General features: G+C 43.4%; 1 protein-coding gene across 4 annotated transcripts; it reads right to left on the bottom strand.

The window, feature by feature from the left end:
* Positions 1–248: 248 nt before the first annotated feature.
* Positions 249–23,692, bottom strand: Timeless (timeless circadian regulator). 4 transcript variants are annotated; one of them, XM_047549901.1, is made up of 30 exons: positions 23,517–23,692; positions 13,609–13,768; positions 13,301–13,454; positions 13,064–13,178; positions 12,911–12,973; positions 12,559–12,660; positions 12,225–12,380; positions 11,845–11,978; positions 11,549–11,636; positions 11,079–11,255; positions 10,477–10,694; positions 9,933–10,036; positions 9,625–9,794; positions 7,879–8,013; positions 7,625–7,776; positions 6,517–6,614; positions 6,311–6,428; positions 6,001–6,202; positions 5,607–5,752; positions 4,179–4,264; positions 3,975–4,092; positions 3,803–3,885; positions 3,422–3,564; positions 3,045–3,222; positions 2,890–2,958; positions 2,654–2,772; positions 1,255–1,480; positions 1,026–1,139; positions 804–895; positions 277–367 (listed from the first exon to the last, which is right to left on the bottom strand). In XM_047549901.1, the coding sequence occupies exons 2-29, from the start codon at positions 13,703–13,705 to the stop codon at positions 822–824; spliced, it is 3,639 nt and encodes a 1,212-aa protein (XP_047405857.1). In that variant the 5' UTR covers positions 13,706–13,768; positions 23,517–23,692; the 3' UTR covers positions 277–367; positions 804–821. The 4 variants fall into 4 exon arrangements, with proteins under 4 accessions (XP_047405854.1, XP_047405856.1, XP_047405855.1 ...); XM_047549898.1 differs by having other exon boundaries at positions 249–895; XM_047549900.1 differs by lacking the exon at positions 23,517–23,692 and adding an exon at positions 15,001–15,085 and having other exon boundaries at positions 249–895.
* Between the last annotated feature and the right edge of the window lie 254 nt (positions 23,693–23,946).

Consider the following 23,946-nt stretch of genomic DNA (forward strand, 5'->3'; position numbering starts at 1 on the left):
GATTAAAGCAATCCTCCTGTCTCAGCCTTCAGAGTAGCTGGGAATAGAGTCACATGCCACTGAAACCAGAAGAATCATGAGGTGCAAACATTTTTCTTGTCTTCTATAGGGGAAGAAGGGAAAACAGAAGAAAAGGGAAGGTTGATGATGTCTTTTAACTTGATTTTAAAGTTCTTCCAAAAATATAGCAGGTAGATGGCTGGGGAACTCAGGCAGATTGAGTCAGACTAAGATCAATAATTCTTAATTTTATGTTTAATTTAATACCAAACATAAATCAAATATATCCATGATCTTCAGAGCACTGCATTCCAACTCTACCTCAATGGCAGGAATTAGGCTCAATCTGGTGTCTAGGGGATGATCTCTGGAAAGAAAATGAGAATGAGGGAATCCAATGCCTTCTAAAAAGGGTGTGAAACCCCAAAACACTGTCATAAAGCTCCCTGTCTGGTGTTGTGATCCACTTCTAGCAGAAAAGTAACAGACAAATGGGAGGGGTCCAAGGTGCCTTCTATAATTTACTCACTCCTCTGATTTGCTAAGGGGCTCCTAGTAACCAAAGGATATGGCTCCTAGAAGAACAGTAAGTCTTCAGAGAGCTGTTGGGCCACACTGAATAAAACTGAGAGAAGCAAGGACTGACTGCAGAATGGTCCATCCAACATTGCTGCCTAAAAATTCCTGGGTCCTAAATCTATGGAAGGGGCCCAGGACCCTGCTGCTTTCATCTAGTCAGAGGAGATTCTGGGACCTTGAAACTCTGACTTGAATTCAACATCTAAAACCAAATCTATTTCTACCCCTAGGTTTCTGGTTCTTCAGTCACTCTCATCTTCATCTTCAATCAGAAACCGTTTCTTCTTTTGGATTTTTGGAACTTCCATCTCTGGTGCTATGGGAATGACAGGGAGGAGGGAGGAAATATGAATATCTATGTTAAGGGGTAAGGCAAGTGGTACAATTTGTCTTCAGATTGAAGACAGGTATTAGAAGAAAAAGCAGGCCCCAGAAAGACTCCCTACCTTTGCTCCTACCCTCGTCTTCCTCCTGTTCCTCATCGCTGTCCAGCAGGTGTCGCTTCTTGGTTGCCATCTTCAGCTGCTCTTTTCCACCACCAGTTCCTTCCTCTGAAGTTACTGTAAGAGGCACAAAATTAGGGAACTTGACCCATTCAAAATATCTTATCAGTCCTCTAGACCAACATGGCTGGCACTAAGTAAGTGGTTAATAGATGAGTAGTTACACTACTACCCTCTGGGGATGCAAGGCCTGCTTTCTTTTTATGGGCCAACAAGAGGGCTCTCAGGGCTTCTGCTTGGTGTTCCTGATGGTGCTCCTCATTGGGACCTTGCTCTCCAGGGACTCTTGGCTCTATCTCTGGTTGCAGCTTCTCCTCCTCCTCTGATTGACCCAAAGCAGCTGCCATTCTCCGGAGCTGAGTGGGGCTCAGTTTGGCTGGGATTCGCCAGAAAGTTTCCTATAGGGGCATAGAGGTTAAAAATGACAGCAAAGTAAAATAACCAGACTCCATTCAACAGATTATTGGTGTTATTCATTGAATAAATATGACACTGAAGATTCAGAAGGGCTACTTACAACCTAATAGGAGAAAAAAATGAATGCACTTTAATACCACTAGATTGGGCTATATCAAGGGAATGAAAAAATTCCAGTGGCCAAAGTGATTAGTTTTGCTTCAGGGTTGAAAGGTTGATAGGGACTGCTTTTCTGAGAAAGTAAAAATTGAGCTCATTTTTGGGGGGATAGGGGTGATATGAAGGATTAAACCCAGGTATGCTTTACTACTGAGTTATATCCCAAGTCTTTTTAATTTTTTATCTTTTAGATAGAGTCTTGATAAGTTGCAGAGGCTAGGCTTGAACTTGTGATCCTCTTGCCTCAGTTCCTTCTTTGAGCTGACTCTGGAAGACTGTGTTGAGATTCAACCAGAAGATCAGTTGTGTGTGTATATACCTGTGTTTATGGTTGGACTTTCAACAGAGGGACTGGCATTGTCGACTGTTTAGAGAGGTATGGAAAACTCTACCATTTAAGGATGGAAAGTAGTCCAAGATGACTAGAGTGTAAAGTAAGTGTGTGGGTGGAATGGTTATGGGGCTGCAAAGGTTGGTGTGCTATGTGGAGGTTGTGAATTCCATCCTACAAGCAACGGGGAACCATCATGTCTTCTAGACTGGGGAACAATATCATTAAAACTGTATTTTAGAAAAAAAAAATCTAAGCTGGGTACAGTGGCACACGCCTGTAATCCCAGCGGCTCGGGAGGCCAAGGCAGGAGGATCACAAGTTCAAAGCCAGCCTCACCAAAAGTTAGCAACTCAGTGAGATCCTGTCTCTAAATAAAATACAAAATAGGGCTGGGGATGTGGCTCAGTGTTTGAGTGCCCCTGAGTTTAATCCCTGGTGCCCCCCACAGCACCCCAAAAAAGAAAGAGAAATCTAGGGACGGTATAGAACGTGGATTTAGGGGAAGGGAAGATTAGAGGAAGATGAGTATGAATAGCTGCTATAGGAATCTCGCTCAAGAGATGACAAGGGCAATGAGGACAGAGAGGACAATGGCAATAGGAGGGGGAGGTGTGTTCTGAAACCAACAGGGCTAGGCTGACACTGTGACTAGTGTACTTGCCTGCCCAGAGGCAGGGGGCCGGATCCCTAGCTTGCACAATAGTTGTTGAAACTGTTCGTTTTCCATTGCTTCCTCATTTTCTTCTGTCAGTGGTACCAATGGAACTGCCTGGGAGCAGCCTAGAACAGGGCCAATAGTCACATGTAAAGATGCTAGGAAAGAATTGTGCCTCCATCCCACATGCAGGTCCAGAGGCCCCAGTGCTCCAGTCCTAAAATCATCATCTGCCCACTTACCATCTTCTTCCCGATCATCTGCTGCTCGAATCAAGCAGTTGTGGAGCCACAGGAGGGGAGCAGAAAAGCCTGAGGAAAAAAGGAAAACTGATATTTGGTCCCTACTTCCATCCCAACCCTCCGTTTGAGCCATTTCTCCTGGTGAAAGTACTCACCTTCCTGACGCAGGCCTTGACCAAGGTTTTCAGTTGAAAGAAATGAGCCACCTTGGGCTTGTTCTGCCTCCAAACCCTCTTCTTTCTCTTCATCCTCTTCGCTCTCTTCCTCTGACAAGTGTTCCTCATCTTGCAGATCTTCCTGACAAAAATCTTGCAGAGATTCCTCATCTTTGGGCTGAAATTCATCAAAGGGGCAGGAGGTTGTGAAAAAGGAAACACCACAAAGAATTCAGTGGTGCTTTCTGGTTCCTGACTACCCTGCTAGAAGACATAGTCAAAATAGCTTGAGGTAGGAAGAATCTTGGTGGGTTACTCCCAGGAAGCACTTCACAGGGGGTGGGCTTGGGATGGAAGAGCCAGGTTAAGACTGTTACCATGCTGGAGGGTGCCAACTTCTTCCTCCGTTTCTTGTACAACTCCCGCCGCTCAGCCACCAGCCCCAGAGCCAGCAATTTATCCACTATTCGAGCCCGCGAGCGTTTCGCTGTGATATTCTTCATGATATGCCCAAGGACATCTACAGAGAGTGAATGTGTGAATACTCAAGAATAACTGGGGAAAGGGATTAATTAAGGATATCTGAGGTCTTACTAAAGGAAATCAGAGATCTCCAGAAAAAGACTAACTCAATTCACCCTAAAATGACACTTATAGTAAGTCGACAAAAGGGATCTGATGAACTTCCCTTGGGATTAGGAGGCAGGGAATAAATAAGTGGACAGTTTAGTTCTCATCTCACAAGGTCCGCCTCTCACCATCTGAGCCCTGGAACTCCTCATAAAGTCTTTGCAGCTCCAGCTCCTGATCTTCTGTCCACAATACGATATTGGTTCCTTTCCTGTTAAGGGAGGTGTCAGTGGAAGAGGAGGTCCAGGGAGTGAACTGAGGAGTCTCAATCCCAGTTCCCTTCAGAGCATGGGCCTCTACCTTTGGAAATCCTTGACACTATCAGCCAGTCCTAGACGTACTAGGTGGTAGATGACCTGCTTGCGTGTTCGAGGAACAGTATTCAGGCGTGCCAAGATGGCTTCCACCACATCCTGACCTGAGGTGGAGGAGTGAGGCAGTAAAGGGGGTCCTCAAGTTCAGGCTGCTCTCCTCATAAAAATTTCAGATCTTAAAGCCTCATACCTTCCACATCCTTATGGGCAAGGTATAATTCTCGAAGCTGAGCCTCTTCCTCAGGACTCCACACAGGGCCTCTGCAACTGGAAGACCTGAATGATGAAAGGGGAGAGAGATTAGTCTGTTGGCCCCCTGAAAAGGAGACCAGTGCTATAGCTCAGTGGTAGAGCACTTGCCTAGCATGTGTGAAGCACTGGGTTCAACCCTTAGTGCTGCATAAAAATAAGTAACCAAAATAAAAATAATAATAAAAAAGAAATCCTACCATGCCTTTATATTAAAAAAAAGAGAGAGGAAAAAAGAAAAGGATACCAAAGATCGATTCTGATCAATTCAGAAAAGGTGAGGCAGGTAGCATGAAGTGCTCCACCTAGCAGAGGACTAATGTGTGCTTCCTTCTCTTCATTTTCCTTCCACTTAGGAATCCAAAGTTGCTGGGTATGGTGGTGCATGCCTGTAATTCCAGCTACTCAGGAGGCTGAGGCAGGATAATTTCAAGGTCAGTCCTGGCAACTTAGCAAGACTTTAAAATATGGTCAGGCGGGCTGGGGAGATAGCTCAGTTAGTAAAGTGCTTGCCTTACAAGCACAGGCCCTGGGTTCGATCCCCAGCACTGCAAAAAACAAACAAACAAACAAACAAAAAACAGTCAGGGGATGTAGTTCAGTGGTAAAGTACCCTTAGATTCAATCCCCAAGTATCACAAACAACAATAGCAGCTGGGTGTTGTAGCATATGCCTATAATCCCAGTAATGGGAGGCTAGGGCAGGAGGTATGCAAGTTTGAGGCCAGCCTCTGCAACTTAGCAAGGCCCATCTCAAAGTGAAATATAAAAAAGGCTAGGGATATAGTTCAGTAGTAAAGCACCCCTGGGTTCAATCCCTAGTGCTAAAAACAACAACAAAAACAAAAGTCAAACTCAGATTTTCTGGTGGAACCTGACACTACAAGTACTAAGAGAAGTATGAGAAAATGAACAGTGTGAAAGGATAGGGGATAAGATACTAAAGAAAAGGGTACAAACATTTCTGTGAATTCTTATCACAGCACTTTTTTTTTTTTTGCAGCGTAGGGGATTAAACTCAGGACCTCAGGTATGAGAGGCAAGTGCCCTACCACTGAGTTTTGTCTACAGCCCTTCTCAACACATTTTGGGGTGGAGGGCACATATAGACTCTCTGGAGGGCCACCCCACTTCCTTCCACAACCACCTTTAAGAAAGGTGATGATGGAGAAGGAAACTAGAGCACAAGGAGACAGTCTCCAGTCCCCATTCCTCTCCTGGGTAAAGGATTTCATCTTCTGAGCCTTTTTCCTCACCTCTAGAAGGTAAAAAAACAGACCAAATGGTCTGCAAGGTCTTCCAGCTCTGACCCTCTGTGACACTGTATTACCCTCCCGTACTGCCCATCTTTCCCCGTCCCCAAGCTCACCCGTCATCCAGAGAGCCATAGCCCTCAGTCATCTCTCGAACCACAGCTGTGTTCTTCCAGAACAGCAGCTCCACAAAGGCTTTCTGGTTGACTGCGGCCAGTGCAAAGAACTTGCCCAGGATGTACTTGGCAAAAGTTACTAGCTCCTATAGGAGAGTAAGGCTGCTATGATGCCTCAGTCCAAAGGGATACATACACCTGGCCCCCTGGGTACTTTCTTTCTAGTTCCCAGCTGCCCCTCCTCTCAGACTCTTCTATCCTTCCCTGTACAGCCCCCTCAACCTGCCTGCTGGCTTCTTTACCATGTTCTCATCTCCCAGTCATTGACACCTCTCAGCCTCCTTATTTCTTGATCATTCACATACACCCAGACCCGTTATTGGTAGCCCCTCACTTTGTAGGCTCCAGCAGCAGGGTCACTAAGCAGACGATTAAAGAGGCAAAAGACTGACAGCTGGAAAAGCAAGGCTTCCATTCTGAGGTCATGGGCCAGTCGGTGCAGCATCTTGACCACACAGTGATTAGTGTGGGCACTATTCTGCTGGTAGCTCCGCAGCAGCAGTACATAGGCCCGAACAATGGTCGAACATGCAAAGCTGCACCAAAACAGGGAGGAAGAGGAAATCAGCATTAAAAAGACACTGCTCATTCTCACAGCTGCACCATTACCATCCTGGGACCAACTCAGCCCTCTGGGCCCGTACCGTTTCAGGTAGTCCAGAAAGTTAAACTCTTTCTCTGACACCTGGACCACTTGCAACTCCTCTTCTTCTTCCTCTTCTTCCTCTTCCTCTGTTCCTCTTTCCTCTGGCCCCTGCTGCCCTGTACAAAGAATAAAGATTACTGGGTCTCTGAAATGTTATTGCTGGAGCAAAGACAGAAAGAGAGCTGTGAAGGAATGGAGACTCACGGGGCAGTGGAGCAGAAAGGATTTGTTTCAGCAACTGCATCTCTTCCTTGGGGGAAATATTTGGAGAACCAAATACATCTCCTTCTGGCCACACTTCTCTGGAGCATGGACAGAAAAAGGTCTTAATTACAGGAAATCTGAGTTGTAATTAGAAGCAGAAAGAATTTAAGACTTCTCATTTGTCAGACAGAAAGAGAGTGCAAACTGTTACCTAAGAGTAACAAACTTTATGGAAATTTTTTCTTATAAATTATAAGAAAATCATGTAAGAACAAATGCAAACAATCTAAATGTTGACACTTGGTTGAGCAAATTATACATATTAACATGATGGTGTTTGACAGTCACTGACAATTACAGAAATTTTATAATGAGGAATAATGGTCAAAATATATTAAGAAGTTAAAAAGTCAGGTGCAATTGTGTACACCTGTAATTCCAACTACTTGGGAGGCAGAGGCAGGAGGATTGTAAATTCAAGGTTGGCCTGGGCAACTGAGTGAGAGTATATGTAAAAAAAAAAAAAAAAGCTCTAAGTCCGAACATGCAATATTTCATTATTTTTGTAGAAGGAGGTGTGTGTGTGTGTGTGTGTGTGTGTGTGTGTGTGTATATATATATATATATATATATATATGTATATACAAATGTATATGATGTGTATTTTTGTTTTTGTTTTTGTTTTTGTGGTGCTGGGGATTAAAACCAGGGCTTTGTGCTTGCGAGGCAAACACTCTACCAACTGAGCTATACCCCCAGCCCTGTATATGATATGTAGATGATGTCTAAACATAATAAACTCCAGAAAATTGGTCATCAAAATATTGATGGCCCCAGCACCACCAACAACAAAAAAAGTTGGTGATGGTTATTTATTTTTGAATCAATCATCTTTCTTTATTTTTTCCCCCCAATTAACTCTGCTTTTTGTAACTTCTCAAGAACAAATAATATACTCCAATAAGTCCAGCAAAGCTCCCCAGGAGTCAGTGCTCAGTACAGAGCCTCAGAAAGAATTTCTCTTTTCAGAAGACCAAGAACCCTGTACTACAGTAAAGTCCTCCCCGTGCCCGCAAAGTCCAGGAGGATGGGTGGGGAGGGTTCTTACCGGGCAGATCTCAGTAGGGCCAAGGCCTGTGGAGCCTGACCAGAAAGGAGACAGTCTTGTATCCGCACCATAGCTTCTGCCCGCTGCTCTTCCACTGGCACCTCTGAGGCCGCGTCAAAGGGAACCACGTAGTCCACACTGAGATCAGGATCCTATAGATAGATAAGGCCATGGGAATAAAGGGAGAAGAAAACCCAGACTGTCTACCCAGAGCACTGGTCTTAAAAAAGAAAAGAGCTTCTGCAACCACCTACCTGGGCACAACACTGCAGCTGCTCAGCCAGGGTTGGCCACATAGTCTCTAGCTCCTCTGGGGTATATGGGACATTCCCAGAAGCAACAGCCTGGTCTAGAACTTTCTTTTTCTTCTTTCTCTTCTTTCGCTTATTCTACGGGGAAAGAATTGCATGAAAATAGCAGAGGCACTCAGGAAGTCTTTTCCCCATGAACGTCTTCTCTATTACAAAACTAAGTGGATATTCAGAGTGTCTAGTATGTGTTGCCCGTAAGCAATGGAAGCCATAGTGAACAGTACATTTCCTCCCCCGAGGAGTTCATACTCCAGTAGGAGAGACAGGCAAGTAAACAGGAAATACTTTATAGAGTCAATAAGAGGTATAATGTGGATGAGCATAAAATGCCAAATGCAGTGATATCTTAAGGAGAAATCTATAGGATGAATAGATTTGTTATGAGGAACAAGTAAAATACATAAAAATTAAGTCCATCATTTTTTTTCCTCTTGAAAAGAGAATGAGTCAACCCCCAAAATCTGCACCCCCAGGTCAGAGCTGTGAACCCAGTCTTTTGTGTGAGCACTCCCTAAAGTCAAACAGAATGGATAGATTGGAGGGCCCTTGAGGTTCACACTCTATTCAAGAAATTTATGTGAGTTGGTGCATGCTTGTAATCCCAGAGGCTCAGAAGGCTGAGGCAGGAGGATTTTGAGTTCAAAGTCAGCCTCAGCAATCTAGTAAGGCCCTAAGTAATGAGACCCTATCTCAAAATAAATAAAAAGGGCTGGGAATGTGGCTCAGTGTTTAAGCATCCCTGGGTTCAATCCCTGGTACCAAAAAAGAAAAAAGAAATGTATAATCAAACTTAAACACACCAAAGGTAGGAACATGAGCTCTGGAGTCTAGCCACCAACATTTGGGTATCAGTACCAGTCCTTTACAAACATGATCTTGGACCACTCTGTACATCCTAGTGCTGTGGTGTGGATTACATGAAAACCTTAGCAGCAATTAACACATGTAAATGCTGGATAAATTATAACATCTATTATTATTGATAATACCACAAAGTTGAGTGTAAAAATACCTTTCAGCAAAGTCTCATTGGTATTGCTGCCCCTTTCAAGTACAGTTCAGATGGAATTTTAAACTGCAGCAACTAGAAGTATAGGAAAGTTCTATACAAAACATGTTTTTATAAAGCAGAATCCTATGTTTCCCGGATACACATTCCTTGGAGTTTTCTTCTTGTCCTAGGTTTTTCATTTATTATTCCATTTTGGACTCATGGACAGTCATTATGATCCCAGTTTATATTATAAATTATAATATTCATCATAATACACATTATAATTCCACAAATAGTTTGAGTTTATTCTAACAGTAACTAATATAGTACTTAATCCCCAACCACCTTAATTTTCAATGTAAGGCTCTTACCATGTCACCATAATGCTTCTGGGGTATAACCAGGAAATATTATAGCATAATCACTAAATTCTAAAGGTTTATGTGCCTAGCACTTAGTACGTGTTCAATAAACATTTCCTGAATAAATTAAGATATTTATGGTAGACCGGAAGTAAATCTAATGGGAAAAGGAAACCAGGGCAGACTCATACAGACAACACAAGCCTCTTGCTTTCTTAGTTCAGAGTAGCTCTAACAGATCAGCTTAAGCTACAGGAATTTCAAGGAGAAACCGCCCTCTTGTCCTTCACCCTCCCATACAGCTCTTTACACATCCTGGGGCTGCCCCAGTACCTGCACCATCAGGTTTCCACGGCTCCGACAAAACCGTTCCAACATCTTGAGGAACAGGTGGGTGGTTTCTACCAGGTCACGAAGGAAAGAGCGGGGCTGGCATCTCTCATCAAACTTTCGAAAGAGTGCCAGGAATAGTTCTCGATACTCCAACACATAGAAAATGTTGTCTAGCAGTGGGGAAGAGAAAGGAATGGAAGGACTGGTCTTGGAAACAGAAAAGGAGGTGGATAATTTTGGAACACAGAAGAATGAGATTCTAGTCAAAGATGGGAAGGCTGGGATTAGGGACTGGGCCAGGGCCTCACTCTTAATAATGCGGCTGCTCTCTCTCACAGCCTCATCCGGAGACATGTCCATCTCATTCACTGTAGCCAGCAGTTCCTGATAGGCTTTTAGAGCCAAGTGCATCCTATGAGTTAAAGATGAGGTAAAATGGAGGACAACTTAGGGCACTCGTTCATGAAAACATCAACCTGCCAAAAGTTCCACAAAAAACACAATGATCTCACTAGTCATTGCTTCCTAGCCTGACCACCTCAACCCTCTATTAGGAAAAAGGTGCCATCCAAAATCTAGGTATTCAGATGGGTGTGGTGGCACATGCCTATAATCCTAATCCTACAGGCTCAGGAGGCTGACAACTTCAAAGCCAGCCTGAGGAACTTGGTGAGGCCCTGTCTCTAAATAAAACAGGAAAAAAAAAAAAAAAAAAAGAGCTGGGGATATGGCTCAGAAGTTAAGCACACGTGGTTTCAATCTTCAGTACCAAAAAAAATGTGTATGTATAGGTATTCAGGCTATCGCCCTGACCTAGATGCTCACTGTGACCCCAATAATCATCCCACTCACCGGCGTGCCCAGGAAGAGGCTTCCTTACGGTCAGTCAGCATCATTTCATAGTAGTTGGTGAGGTTCTGTTCAATGAAGTGGAAGGTACGGACACTGAGGGTCTCTGAAACCAAGCCTGGCCGGAAGGAGGCAGCTCGATTGAAGGCCATAAAGAAAGCCAAAGCCCACATATAGTAGGTCTCATCATGTTGCTGAGCTTTTTCCCGAAGCAAGTGATCCTAACTCAAAAAAAAAAAAAAAAAAAAAAAAAAAGATCACCATCACCCCAGGGCTTCCATATTCTTCCTGTCCTAATGATGGGGTGGATTGTGGACACCACTATAATATTTCTCTAGGACCCACAATTTCTAACTCTCTCTTCTCCCCACATCCTCCTCCCTTCCTCTGGGTCAATTCTACAGAGCCCTTTTTGTCATGCTAATAACCCACTCCCCCTGCATCCTCACCATCTCTTAGGTGCACACTGTATCTCCTTCCCCCTATATACTCCAGGGGACAGCCTCCCATAGGCTCCTTCCTGGGTTGCCCTTCTTACCCACACAAGACCCCATCACCTCTCTATTCCATCCCTGATGGCCTCTATATCTTTCCTAGATTCTCACCTTTACCAAGCCCATAAGCCGGTTATAGCAGTTCTCCAGGAACTCGGAGCAGAAGTCTCTGAGGAAGAGCCTCACATTGAGGGCAGAGCGGCGCTGAATGGACAGCTCCTGGGCAGCCTGGCGACGTTTGGGTACCCTTCGGGGCTGCTTTCCCAAATCTGAACTGTAGTTTTGGAGCTGGGGGTATCAGTCAGGGGATTATTAATTCTAATTAGAATTACTTCTAATCCCCTCCCTCACAGCTCTTTCCATATCCCTGGTACTGCAATTTCCTCAGAAGAAACTCAGAAAGTTTTCTGCCTCTGGTATTAAGTGAAGACTTCAGTAAAGACAATGTGGCTAATGCCAGAGGCTCTATTTCTGCTGTCACCGTCCTTCTAAGGCTAAGTATGGAGATGCTTTAATTCCACAGACAGTTATTCTTAGGCCCTGCAACTCCAGTGTTCCCATTGATATGTGCAAACACTCACATTATGAAGGCCTTTGTGAAAGATAAGGTCCCTCTCCCCAATGGACTTCAATCCTTTGACAATGTAGGAACCCCCAAATCGAGAATGCCTGCAGGGTAATAACAACAACAAAAAAGGCCAAAGTGATTTCTCAATTCTCTGGAAGCTTTGTTTCCAATCTCTTTCATCAGCACCTCAAAGTGAGTTAAAGCTATAAAATGTTATTCAGTCTCCACTGTCTTAGAACTGGCCCCCAAGTGCACAGCATTCCTTGCTGCAGGACAGGAACACAGGAAGTGCAGCTCTCCATCACCTACCTGTTGCCTCTCTGAAGAGCTCTAGTCTTCTTTTCTGCTATTTCTCGCTGGCGCAGCACCTCCAGTTCTGCCACATCTGTGCTCCGCTCCTGAGTTAAGTGTCCCTGCCCTACTCCTGCCAGCTGCTCAGGGTTCTACATTTGGAACAAGCAGGAGAGAGTCAGCGGGACAGTCATTTCTTATCCTAAGTTCACTCCTGCTAAGGATGGAAAGAGTGAACACAACAGGACTGGTGATGGGACCCTGGACTGAAGACGTGGTTACTCTACTCATCGCTAATTTCCCTAGATAATTCAGCCATTACTACGTGACCACAAAAGCAATTCTGGTCACGTAGCAGAGAAGTGCCTGCATGAAAGGACAATAGGCCAGGGTTTTACCTGATCACGAAACATAAGGGAGACAATCTCCAGTACATGCAGGCTCCACTGCTGCTCAGCAGGTGAGCTGGCCAAGAAGAGGAGCAGGTCATCCAGGCCACTGAGGTGAATAGCCCAGAGAAGCTGGTCATGGACACTAGCATCATCATCAATCCTCTGAGCAGTGAGAGATGAGAGGAAGAAAGGGATGTATTCAGTTCCATAGCTCTCCCCTGAAGCTCTGCACCTGATTTCTTGGCCAAGGTTCTTCCCCTAGACTTGTCAGAAGCAGAAAAGCCCAAAAAGAGCAGTTCAACCTAACTAATCTGGAGAACTGAGACCACCTGACCCTCACCTTCTCTTGGTCAAGGTCAGCTGGAACATGGAGAACATTTCTGACCAGCAGCAGAATCCGCTCAATCAGCAAGTTGTCTTCCTCCTGTCGTTCCTCCCAGCCCTGGTTAGAAGGAAGGGAGTTAGAAGAGACTCACTGTGAAAGGCAGGCAGCATCCACTTGGGCTGCAGGATCAAGGTACAGAAGAGAATCAGAATAGAAAGAAAGAAAAGATAGAATCCAAACAGTCCCGAGGCACCAGAGACTATGGAGTAGACTACCATATCCCCAGACTGGGACCACACCTACAGTGTCAGCATCTTCACCTCTGATAATGGTCCCAGGGGCTCCTATAAGGTGAACACTCACTCACCAGTTGCAGCAATTCATATAAGGTTTCACTGAGGACCCCAAAAGCCTTCTCACTGGCAAAGGCCTGTGGAACACAGAACAGATCTCACATAGTACCTGTCCCCTCTTTCCCACTGCCCCACTCTCTGCCTGGGACTCTGAAGGAAGATCTCACCTCTTTGTAAGCCTGTAGATAAGTCAGCAGCTGTAGAAAGTGGTGGCGCATGCTGGGCTCCTTAGGAACACTGCTAAAACAGAGCAAGGCTGGTTGTGTCAAGTTCACCATCAGTCTGGGGAGACAAGGATGGAGGGAGAAGTCATTAGGCTTCCTCACCAGGCACAAACACTAAAACCTATCAGCTTAAATATAAAAGTTGGCATGTGGTAAAAGTTAAAAAGATGGGGAATGAACCTGATAACAGCATCAAAGAGAGGCTTGTCCTGGTGGTGCTGGGTAAGGATGGGTAGGAGGTCACTCTGCATTATCTGGGATGCCCCCAGCTGCTGCCGCACATCTCGTGTCTCGTCTTCATGCCTCAAGTACCGGATCAAATCCTTCACACTCTCTTCAGAGACAGAATAAACATGTACCTGGAACTCTGGACAAAGCTCCACCCAGGCCCACATGCTTTTCATACTTACAGCTTAAGAAATTCCACAGACCTTCTCAATTCAACCAATTTTTTTTTTCAAAATCTGATTCTTCAAAAAGGAACTCACCTAAGCAATCTGGTTCCTTGTGGTAAGTGTCTCCCTCCAAGTACCCAAGGGCACTACATGTGGCTAGAAGTTCACAGTTCATCATGTACAAGTCCATACATCAGAGGACCAGCCAAAGGAGAAGTAAGGATGGAGACAGAGGAGACAAAAATGGAGAGACCTGCAGAGACAAGAAAAAATGAATGTAGTATCCTCTCTGGGAACAACAGAGAGGAGAGGAACAGGACAGGACCCTAATGCTCAGAATATTCTGAGCAAGATGTTCGAATGCCTCACTTTGCAGAATCAAAAGTACTACTCCGAGTCTCAGGCTTTGTTTGTTTGATTGATTGAATGGTGAAAGGGACCGAACCCAAGGCCTGGCACATGCCAGGCAAATGTGCTACCACTGAGTTACACCCCAACCCTCCAGGGAAATCTTAAACTAAGGTCACTATCTGATAAAACCAAAGAGCCTCCAGCCTATGAATTAAGCACCTGCCACATACTCTAACCTGAATCTGAAACTGTAGAGTCTGCCTCAGAGTTAAAACAACTTCATGGAAGAAACGGCTAGAGAAGAGCACCAGCTCTGAAACTTACCCTTACAGAACTCCAATGGTCAGACCCACTTTTCTTAGCTCTTTCATAGTCACACCTGTGGCATGTCACAGGAGTTAAGAAAAACCAGCACTGACCACACAGTGAGTCTACTCAGTATATGATATAGTCTAGAAGCCCTTGGCTGCCTCAGGCACTGGCGATGTGGAAACAAGTTTCTTCACTCGCCTCTCAATGTAGCTCACTTGGTATTCCCAGTCAAAGTCAGTGCCTAACAGAATGGGAAGGAAAAGGAGTGAACAGGAACCAGCACATTCCCTGTCACTCCCCACAGAAGAATCAGCTCCCAAGCTGGGGACAGTGGCACACATCTGTAACCCCAGCAATTCGGGAGGCTGAAGCAGGAGTATTAGAAGTTCAAGATCAGCCTCAAAAACTTAGTAAGAATCTAAGTAACTTAGTGAAACCCTGTCTTAAAATAAAAAATAAAAATATCTGGGGATGTAGCTCAGTGGCAAAGCATCCCTGGGTTAAATCCCCAATAAGAGGAAAAAAAAAAAGGGGGAGAGAGAAAAGAGAACAAAAATCATCTCCATTTTCTGAAGCTTATTCCTTTTTATTCAGATTCTAAACCCTCATCAGATAGTCAAGCAAGCACAGTTTCAGAGTACTGGGCACTCAGAACAGGACATTAATAAATGCAGATGTACATGAATACATAATATTCTTTACCCTGCTCCTGTGGAAAATCAGGAATACTAATCAATCCAGTCCCCTAGGCACCTTCAGCGGCACTGCTCTCTGCCCTTAACAGCAATTTCTAAAAAGACCTTTCCTGGTTCTCATACCTACCTCTAGACCCTCATTCCACTTCTGTTCCTCCACAGGAAATGGATAGTGAGTTTCCAAAGGACTAAGGTTTAATGTCTGATGTTATCTCCCTGCATTTATGTAACTGGTCTACTTCAGGTTGCCTGCTATCTCTCCAACCCCCCCCCAGTGCTAACCTACTTTCTGATTGCTCAATCCAGCAATATAAAAAACCATTAAAATACTCATTGAGTGACCAGAACTGAAGGAGACTTTTTTTTGCCACCTAATCTCAGAGATCTGCAAATCCTAAGGCCTGGGCCCTGATGAAAAAGGTTCAATGTATAAGATCCCTGACCCTATATGCAAGCCCACACACACACACATGCATGCACAAACACATGCACCCAGGTGGAAGGCCTTCCCTCTCTGCTCTCTTCAACAGCAGCCTAGGAAGTTGACAGATAGCAGAGCTGGGGGTGTAGCTCAGTGGTACAGCACTTGCATAGCATGCATAAGGCCCTGGGTTTGAATCCCAGGGCATGGGCGCGCGTGTGTGCGCGCACACACACATGAAATAGGTGCAATGGAGCATACCTGTAAGCCCAGTAGCTCAGGAGGCTGAGACAGAGGATCACATATTCAAGGCCAGAGAGGCCACATGCAACTTAGTGAGACCCTGTCTCAAAATAAAAAAGGATGGTAAAGGTGGTAAAGCACCTCTAGGTTAAATCTCCAGAACCCAAAGAACGCCCCCCCCCCACAAAAAAAAAAAAAAGAAAGAAAAAACAGACATTAGAGCTATAAAGATGCAAGTCAGAACATTCTCCTCATGAGAGGACATCACAAAATCTGACACCGAAAGGTGTGAAATGATAGTCTTCTAATAGTAGAGACAAAGTCATGTCTGGGCTTTGTTTTACAAGGTCCTCTCATCTACCCTCCCTCTTTATCTTGATTCCTCCATTGTAGACCAATTCTAAAAAAGATTCAAAATTTGCAAAAAATAGCTCCAGAAGAGCACTCAAACCTCTGTTTCCCATATATCACTTTACCTGAAAGGCAAAAACAACAGAGGTGGTAACAGCCACCATTTCTGGGAGAAGATAAAAGACATAGGGACAAAGCAATCCTGGCAGAAGGCAAGAGGTTATGTAAGAAAGCCAGGACTTCTGGTTCTAATCCCCTGTCTTTCTAAGAGCAACAAGCAAAGTACAAGAAATGGGTCAGAGAACCTATTATAAAGCTCCCAGGCCAGGGGTTCCCAGCTTTGGACCATTCTTTAGAACGGGGATAAAAGAGCTTTCAACAGGAGTTTTAGCCCTCCTTGGTAGGAATAGTATTTTAAAAATTAGTCACTGACAAAAAATGTAAGGTTCACACCCCTTCTTTTTTTTTTTTAGGACTCACAAGCAAAACTAAGTTGGTTCTTTCTCTCTTTTGTACTGGGGATTGAACCCAGGGGTACTTTAACACTGAGTTATAACTCCAGCCCTTTTTAAATTTTTTCCTTTTAGACAGAGTCTCACAAAGTTGCTTAGGGCCTTGCTAAATTGCTAAGGCTGGTGTCTACACTGTGATCCTTGGGTCTCAGCCTCCCAAGTCATGGAATTATGGGTTATTGCACCCAGCCTTCTCTTGCTACTCACCCAATCTTCTTCTTCCTCTCCTGAATTATGAATAATCTGACTATTGATATTATACCAATATCAGACATACCCAGTCAAACCAATTTTGCTAAGATCCATGGCTTTCATTGCCTCTTCTAGCTATTGGGAACCCCACAAACATATGTTCCAAGACATTAGTCCCGATCATGGTTTATTCCCCATCCTGGAGGTCTTCTCTCCTTCCCCACTTATCTCCAAAAGTTCTAAGCCTATCTGACCTTTGAGATCCAGCTCAAATGTCACTCCTCCAGTGGGCACAGTGGCAGACACCTGTAATTCCAGCAGCTCGGGAGGCTGAGGCCAGAGGATCTCAGATTCGAAGCCAGCCTCAGCAACTTAGCAAGGCCCTAAGCAACTCAGTGAGACTGTCTCAAAATAAAAATAAAAAGGTTGGGGATGTCGTTCAGTGGCTGAGTGTCCTGGGTTCAATTCCTGGTACCAAAAATAAATAAATAAATAAATAAAAAAGGCAAGCACAAAAGGTTACATTTTATGTGATTCTATTTATATGTTAATGTCCAGAATAAAAAAATTCATAAAAATAGAGAGTAGATTATTGGTTGCCAGGGACAAAAGGGAATGAAGAACAACTCCTAATAAGTACAGGGCTTGTTTTAGGCATGATGAAAATGTTCTGATATTAAATAGTAGTAAAGGTGGCACAACTGTGAATATAAAAAAAAACAACTTTAAAAGGGTGAATTTTATAATATGCCAACTACATTTAATACAGCTATTATAAATAACTCTCCACACAATTATTCTGTTTTCACTCTTTTAATTCCAAAAAACTAAAACTCATTTATATTGTCTTTATTTTCATATTTCATCATAGATGAGATGAGAACTTTATCAAACATCTTAGACTCAATGGATCTGAATATTTAAAAAGAATGTTACTTTCCCCATTCAACTAAGCATCAAGAAATTCAGATAAAGCAATATTGATCTGAAATTAAGGGCTATAGGCCTCAGGATGCAAGAAACAAAGGGAAAAAAAGGATAAATATTAAATACATTTGCAATTCAAAGGAGAAAATTAACTTACTTTTTGAAAACAAAATAAAACAAAGCACTCTGCCCCATGCCAACCCTGTTCCAAGCAATCATTGAGAACTAATATAATGGGAAGGCAGTTAGCATTTGGGTTCCAGTTCTCTCTAGTATTAAAATCTTGAGAATCTGATTTAACCCAAACCTCAGTTTCCTTATCAGTACATTGAGAAAACAATAAAAATACTCACTCTCATAATTTTAAATATGATCATGTAAAACAGTGTAGTTCACACCACTGCCCATTCACAAACTGCTGGTAGTCTTTATCAAGACAATAAGGAACAAAGCATTCACTGGGCACAATGGCACATACCTATAATCCCAGTGGCTCAGGAGGCTGAGGCAGGAGGATTTCTGGTTCAAGGCCAGCCTCAGCAACTTAGTGAGGCCTTAAGCAACTTAGCCAGACCCTATCTCAAAATAAAAAATAAAAAGAGCTGGGGATATCGTTCAGTGGTTAAGCACCCTGCGTTCAACCCCAGGTACCAAAAAAAAAAAAAAAAAAAAGAGAGAGAAAGAAAAGAAATAAAGCACTAGCATTTAGGACTTCTGATAGCAATCTGATAGTTTATATTTGAATGTAGTAAAAATCTAAAAAGTCCGTATTCTACATATCTTTTTTTTTCCATTTTATTTTTCTAGTAATTGTATTCTATAAAAGTGCTTTTATTTTATTTATTGGTACAAGAGATTGAAAACCACTGAGCCACTGAGCCAAAAGAACTTTTAGAAAAGTACTGATCTATAACAGCTTGAAGGAAAAATCTGACTGCCCTTTACCAAGATAGTTTGAGAGCACACTATCCAGTGATAAGTATCAAATTAGTACTCCAGTGGGTACTGGGAATTGAACCAGGGAGGCTTTACAGCTGAGCTTATCCCCAGCCCTTTTCGTTTTTTGAGACAGGTCTTATTAAGTTGCTTAAGGCCTTGCTAAATTGCCCAAGCTGACCTCACACTTGTGATCCTTCTGCCTCAGCCTCCCTAGCTGCTGGGATTACAGGTGTGTGACACTGCACCTGGCATGACAACCCTCAAATATTAATTTCCTCTCCATCTGTAAGACTAAGTGAAGTGCCTTCTAGGCAAAAGATAATGCTATGCAGGTGCAGTGACACTGCTAAAGAAATTTATTTACAGAAATAAAACCACACAATATAGAAGAAACAAAGTAAGAATTATAGGTTGCCAAGTGCAGTGTCACAACCCAGAAGCCTGGGAGGCTGAAGCAGAAGAATCACAAGTTCAAGGCCAGCCTTGGCAACTTAGCGAGACCTTATCTTAAAATTTAAAAATTAAGAAAAAAGGGTTGGAGGTGTAGCTCAGTGGTAAAGCACAACTGGGTTCAATCCTACTAGGGTTTGGGGGAAATAAGAGACAAGGCAGTATAGGCTCTAAGTAAGTAATATGGGGAAAAAACTGAAAAACTAGGACTCTTAAGGTTAAGTGACCAAGGAGATTTTATCAGTGGAAATGTGATTAGAACTGGGATTCTGAAGATTGCAGCACAGGATTCAGGAAGAGGAGGCAGAGAACTGACAGAGTAAAGTCAAAGGAACCACTGTGGATAGATAAGTCTCAGGAAAGCACTGGAAGGGAGTTAGAATTGGCTTCAGGAAAATCTTGCCTTTGTCTATCAATTCAAAGATTTAGAATAAACAAGGGAACCACTGAAGATTTCTTTGTTTGTACTGGGCATTGAACCTAGGGAGCTATACCAATGGGCCACATTCCCAGTTCTTTTTATTTTTAATTTTGACACAGGGTCTAAATTGCTAAGTGTCTCAATAAGTTGTTGAGGCTGGCCTCAAACTTGCAATCATCCTGCCTCAGCCTCCAGAGTTGCTGAGATTATAGGCGTGCACCACCATAATTGGCCCTGCTGAAGATTTCTCAGTTGGAAAACAAAATGATTAAAACAGAGGAACATATATCCTACAATCTCATCACTGCATGTCAATCAGTTCAGCCACTCTCCTGTGTGGTGCCAGTCTTTTCCTTTCACTGCATAAACTCTGCAAAAATCAAACTCAAAGCAAAAAGTACTTTCTTCTAGACTCTTCAAGTCAAATCTAGACTCGGATTTGCCGGAGAAAACCACACCACTCTGTATAATACATAGCAAATATACAGCATCCAACCTGAGCAGAGCCCTCAGTCTGGTCACTTTCTCATTTCTTTCCCAGGGGATAGCTATTTCTAACTTTCACCATTATCCGTAAGCACTTTATCTCACTGTTTCCCATGCCTCTCAGCTGGTGTCTCTGCCCCTTTTCTCTTAGGAACAATTAAGGTCATCAGACAAGAACTCTCAACTCCCTCCACCCAAGCCTCTAAACATATTTCACTCACCCACCCTTACCTCTTTGCTTCTAATTGAAGTCCTCCATTTGTTATCTTGATCAATTAGTTCCTGTCCCTTAGTCAATTGTTTCTCATTTCTCAATTATTTCCAACTTTCCTTTTCTACCAGCCCCACGCCCACATATTATGAGTTGCTCAAACTCTTCTAATTTAAGCAAGGTGGGGGATCCAACATAAAACAAAACCTTCCCTTGACTCCTTCCCACCCTAAAGAGTTGATGCTCCAAAGGCCTATATCTTCAGTCTTCTCATTTCTCTTCACATAGCTTCCTTGGGCAAACTTATCCAACCCCTGCATCAACTACCATCCAGTTAGTAGCCAGCCAATCTGTATCCCCGGCCCTTCTGAGTTCCCAAGGTACTAACCCCAAATCCTCTACCTTTATGTCTCAAGGACATCTTAAATTCAACCTGTCCAAAACTAAACTCACTTTCCCCCTAAGCATCTTCCCTTCTGTTTTGGACCTTTCTCCTCAGTTGTTCACATTAGAAGAAATCTAGGCATCACTTTAGATACTTCCATCTCTTCTTAATTTCCTTAAGCTCCTCTATTCACCTCTACCTCTCCCCACTGCTACTAAGTCAAGTCCTATATGTCTCTTGTTTCTATTACTCAACTGGTTCCTAATCTCTTTGTTTGATCCTCTCCAGTAAATTCAGCCAAAGATTGTTACTTGATATGGCCATATGACCACCCTGTTTAAAACCCTTCAAAGAGGGCTAGGGGTATAGCTCAGTAGTACAGCATGTTGTGGTTGGCAAGCATGAGGACGTGGGTTCAACCCCCAGCACTAAAAACAAAACAAAACCTTTAGTGGATATATAAGAAATTTCAGCCAGGTGTGATGATGCTCACCTATAATTCTAGCTATTCAAGAGACAAGGCAGGAGGACCTTGTGATTCCAAGAGCTTAAGACCAGCTTGGGTAACATGGTGTGATCCCATTTCAAGAAAATAAGAGAAAATAAATAAATAGATATATAAAAAATAAATAAGAAAAATAACCAAAAAAAAAAAAAAAAAAAAGAAAAAAGAAAAAAAGAAAGAAAGAAAGAAAAAAAGAAAAAGAAAAACAAACAAAAAACAAAGATTTAAAAAAGAAAAGCTGGGTAAAGTGGTGCATGCCTGTAATTCCAGTTACTTGGGAGGCCAAAGCAGGACCATAAATTAAAGGACAGTCTCTGCAACTAACTTATCAAGACTCCATCTCAAAAAATAAAAAAAAGAGTGGGGCACAGTGGCGCACACCTGTAATCCCAGCAACTCAGGAGGTTGAGGCAGGAGGATTGTGAGTTCAAAGCCAGCCCCAGTAACTTAGCAAGGTTCAAGCAACTCAGTGAGACCCAGTGAGACTCAGTGTCGCTAAATAAAACATAAAAAAGGGCTGGGGATGTGGCTCAGTGGTTAAGTGCCCATAGATTCAATCCCCAGTACCAAAAAAGAAAAACAGAAAAGAAAATTTAAAAAAAGAAAATAAAAAGGGAAGAAACTTCACAGCAACATCTCTGGGAAGAACTGGGAGTTCTAGGGTAGGAGAAAATCTTGTTTCACTTTGATACTATTGGAATTGTTTACCATTAACATGCACTATTATAGAAAAATGAAAGTTTCAGTGACCCTCAATGTTCACAATACAGTCTTCATGTTCTTCCAGCAGTTATCTTTCAAGCTTCTTGCTCAAGTCATTCCTATCTCCAGAATGCCCTTATTCCATCTACCTAGAGTCTGTCCAATTCTTTTTTTTTAAAGACCAGGTTGGCCTGGAACTCAAAATCCCTCCCACTCAGTCTGCTGAGTAGCTGGGGTTATAGGAGTGTACCACCACACCCCCAGCTTATTGAATTCTCTTGTAAAATGGCCCAAATGGCAATTCTTCCTGGCTTCTCCATAGGAAAGGAAACTCTTTCTCCTTTGTGCCATATATAGAATTCCATCATGGCACTTCCATCTCATGTCAGTATCTCATATGATAGTTAAAATGTTGTTTAAAACATCTCAGATTCCATGAGGACAGGAATTGTTTCTTATTTATCCCTGAATTTTCAGAGCCTGATTACTAGATCAAAATTCCCAGGATCAAAATTTCTAGGAGGTGGGGCTTGGGCAAAAATATTTTGAGAATGCTCCTCAGGTGATTCTAATTTAATCTGCGGTTAACAACTGCACTAAATGTAAACTTTTGGAGGCAGGTACTAGGAATTGAACCCAGAGGGTTTTTACCACTGGCTGTATATCCCTAGCCCTTTCAATTTTTTGAGACAGATCCTTGCTACGTTGCCCAGGCTGGCTTTGAACTTGTGATCTTCATGCCTCAATCTAAGTGTGCATCACCCAGTTCCACTAAAATGTTAACTCCTTGATCTCAGGAATCATCATGACCAGCACAATGTAGCTGCTCAATAAATGCTTTACTAAACTTAAGTAAACGAGTCTAAAGTTGAGGAAGTAGAGATTGCTACTGGAGTCTTAGAGGCATAAGGATACATAGGATAGTGTTTGAGTAAGGAGTGAGCGGAGTAAGGAACTCAAGGACTTCATCATCCTGCCACTGTAACTGCAGAAGACTCATATGTTTTCCCTACAGAACTGAATTTCTCAAGGGCAGGAATTCTGTCCTATGCATCTCTGTATACTTGACGCTTAGAGTACAGATTAGGGGCTCAGTAACATTTTATTGAGTTTTGAGCCACCAATAGTAAAGGGAGGTACAATGCTTCAGGGACACAAGGGGGCAAGTGATTAACTTGGTGTGGGAGGGCTGGATAAACTGAATTTCAGAGGGACAAGGCAAGTTCATATGGCAGAAAAATGACAATAGCTTCCAAGTAGAAGGAACAAGAGGAGCATAGATACTTAAGTATTAAAGTGTACAACACAGACATACCCTTTCCCTGTGGCTGGGAGTCAAGTGCAGGAGAAAAGAAAAATGTCAGGTTTTTAGCAAAAGAGGCTGAGAGGGTCAGGAACAGACTATGAAAGGGCCCCTACGTCACCTAAGAATTTACACCTGTGAATGGCCAAAACAGAGCTTTAAAGTTAATGTTAAACGACCGGCTTAACTTTTTTTTTTATAGGTATTGGTGGTAGTATGAAAAGCAGAATAAAGAATTGAGAGACTCAAGAGATGGAACTTAATAAGTGGCTAATGGTCTGATTAATTTGTTCTTTTAAAAATTCAAGTTTTAAATCAAGCGGCCTGTAAATTCCGACCCCTCATGACCACCAGGCCTCACAGTTTATCCGTGTTTGAACTGGATGTGGAGTTCTGAAGTGAAAACCCCCAGGAGACTTCTGTTCTACTTTCGGGGCTCCAAGCCCCTTCTCATCACAGTCCCACCCTGTGCGAGGCCCAAGATGTGCAAAGCAGAAAGGGTGCGGCGAGAGTTCACCACAGCGCCTTGGACCGCAGGGGCGACGGCTAAGGCGCAGGGTGGGAATGCGCGTGCGCACTTAGATACGCGTCCTACCTTTAAACCCGGTGGCGGGAACCTGGACCCGTCGCCGCCCAGGCCTGTCCCCGCGATTTCGAGGGGATCTCAGTCCGCCCAGAACCCTCTTGCCACACACACTCTCCCGCTCTCCGCGGGTCCTCCAGAGCCCCGCGGAGCCAGCAGCCCTCAGGCGCTGGACTGCAACATTTCCCGCCACCAGACAAAGCGAGACCGGTCCCCGCTAGCGTGGGGCGCGGGGCGGGGCGAGTCGGGCTGGTCCACTTGACTCCACACTAACGGGGGAGGAGGGGATGGTTGCTGACGAAGTAAGGAAAAAGGAAGCGAGTACAAGGACTGTTTTATCCGAATGTGTCCCCTACATTGACCTAAAAGTCACAACGCTATGAATCTTCTGCTGAATTATAATAAGAATGAAGTTCAGATTAGAGGTGAATTCACATTCTTC

The sequence above is a fragment of the Sciurus carolinensis genome, chromosome 4, assembly GCF_902686445.1.
Source record: "Sciurus carolinensis chromosome 4, mSciCar1.2, whole genome shotgun sequence".
Lineage (NCBI taxonomy): Eukaryota > Metazoa > Chordata > Mammalia > Rodentia > Sciuridae > Sciurus > Sciurus carolinensis.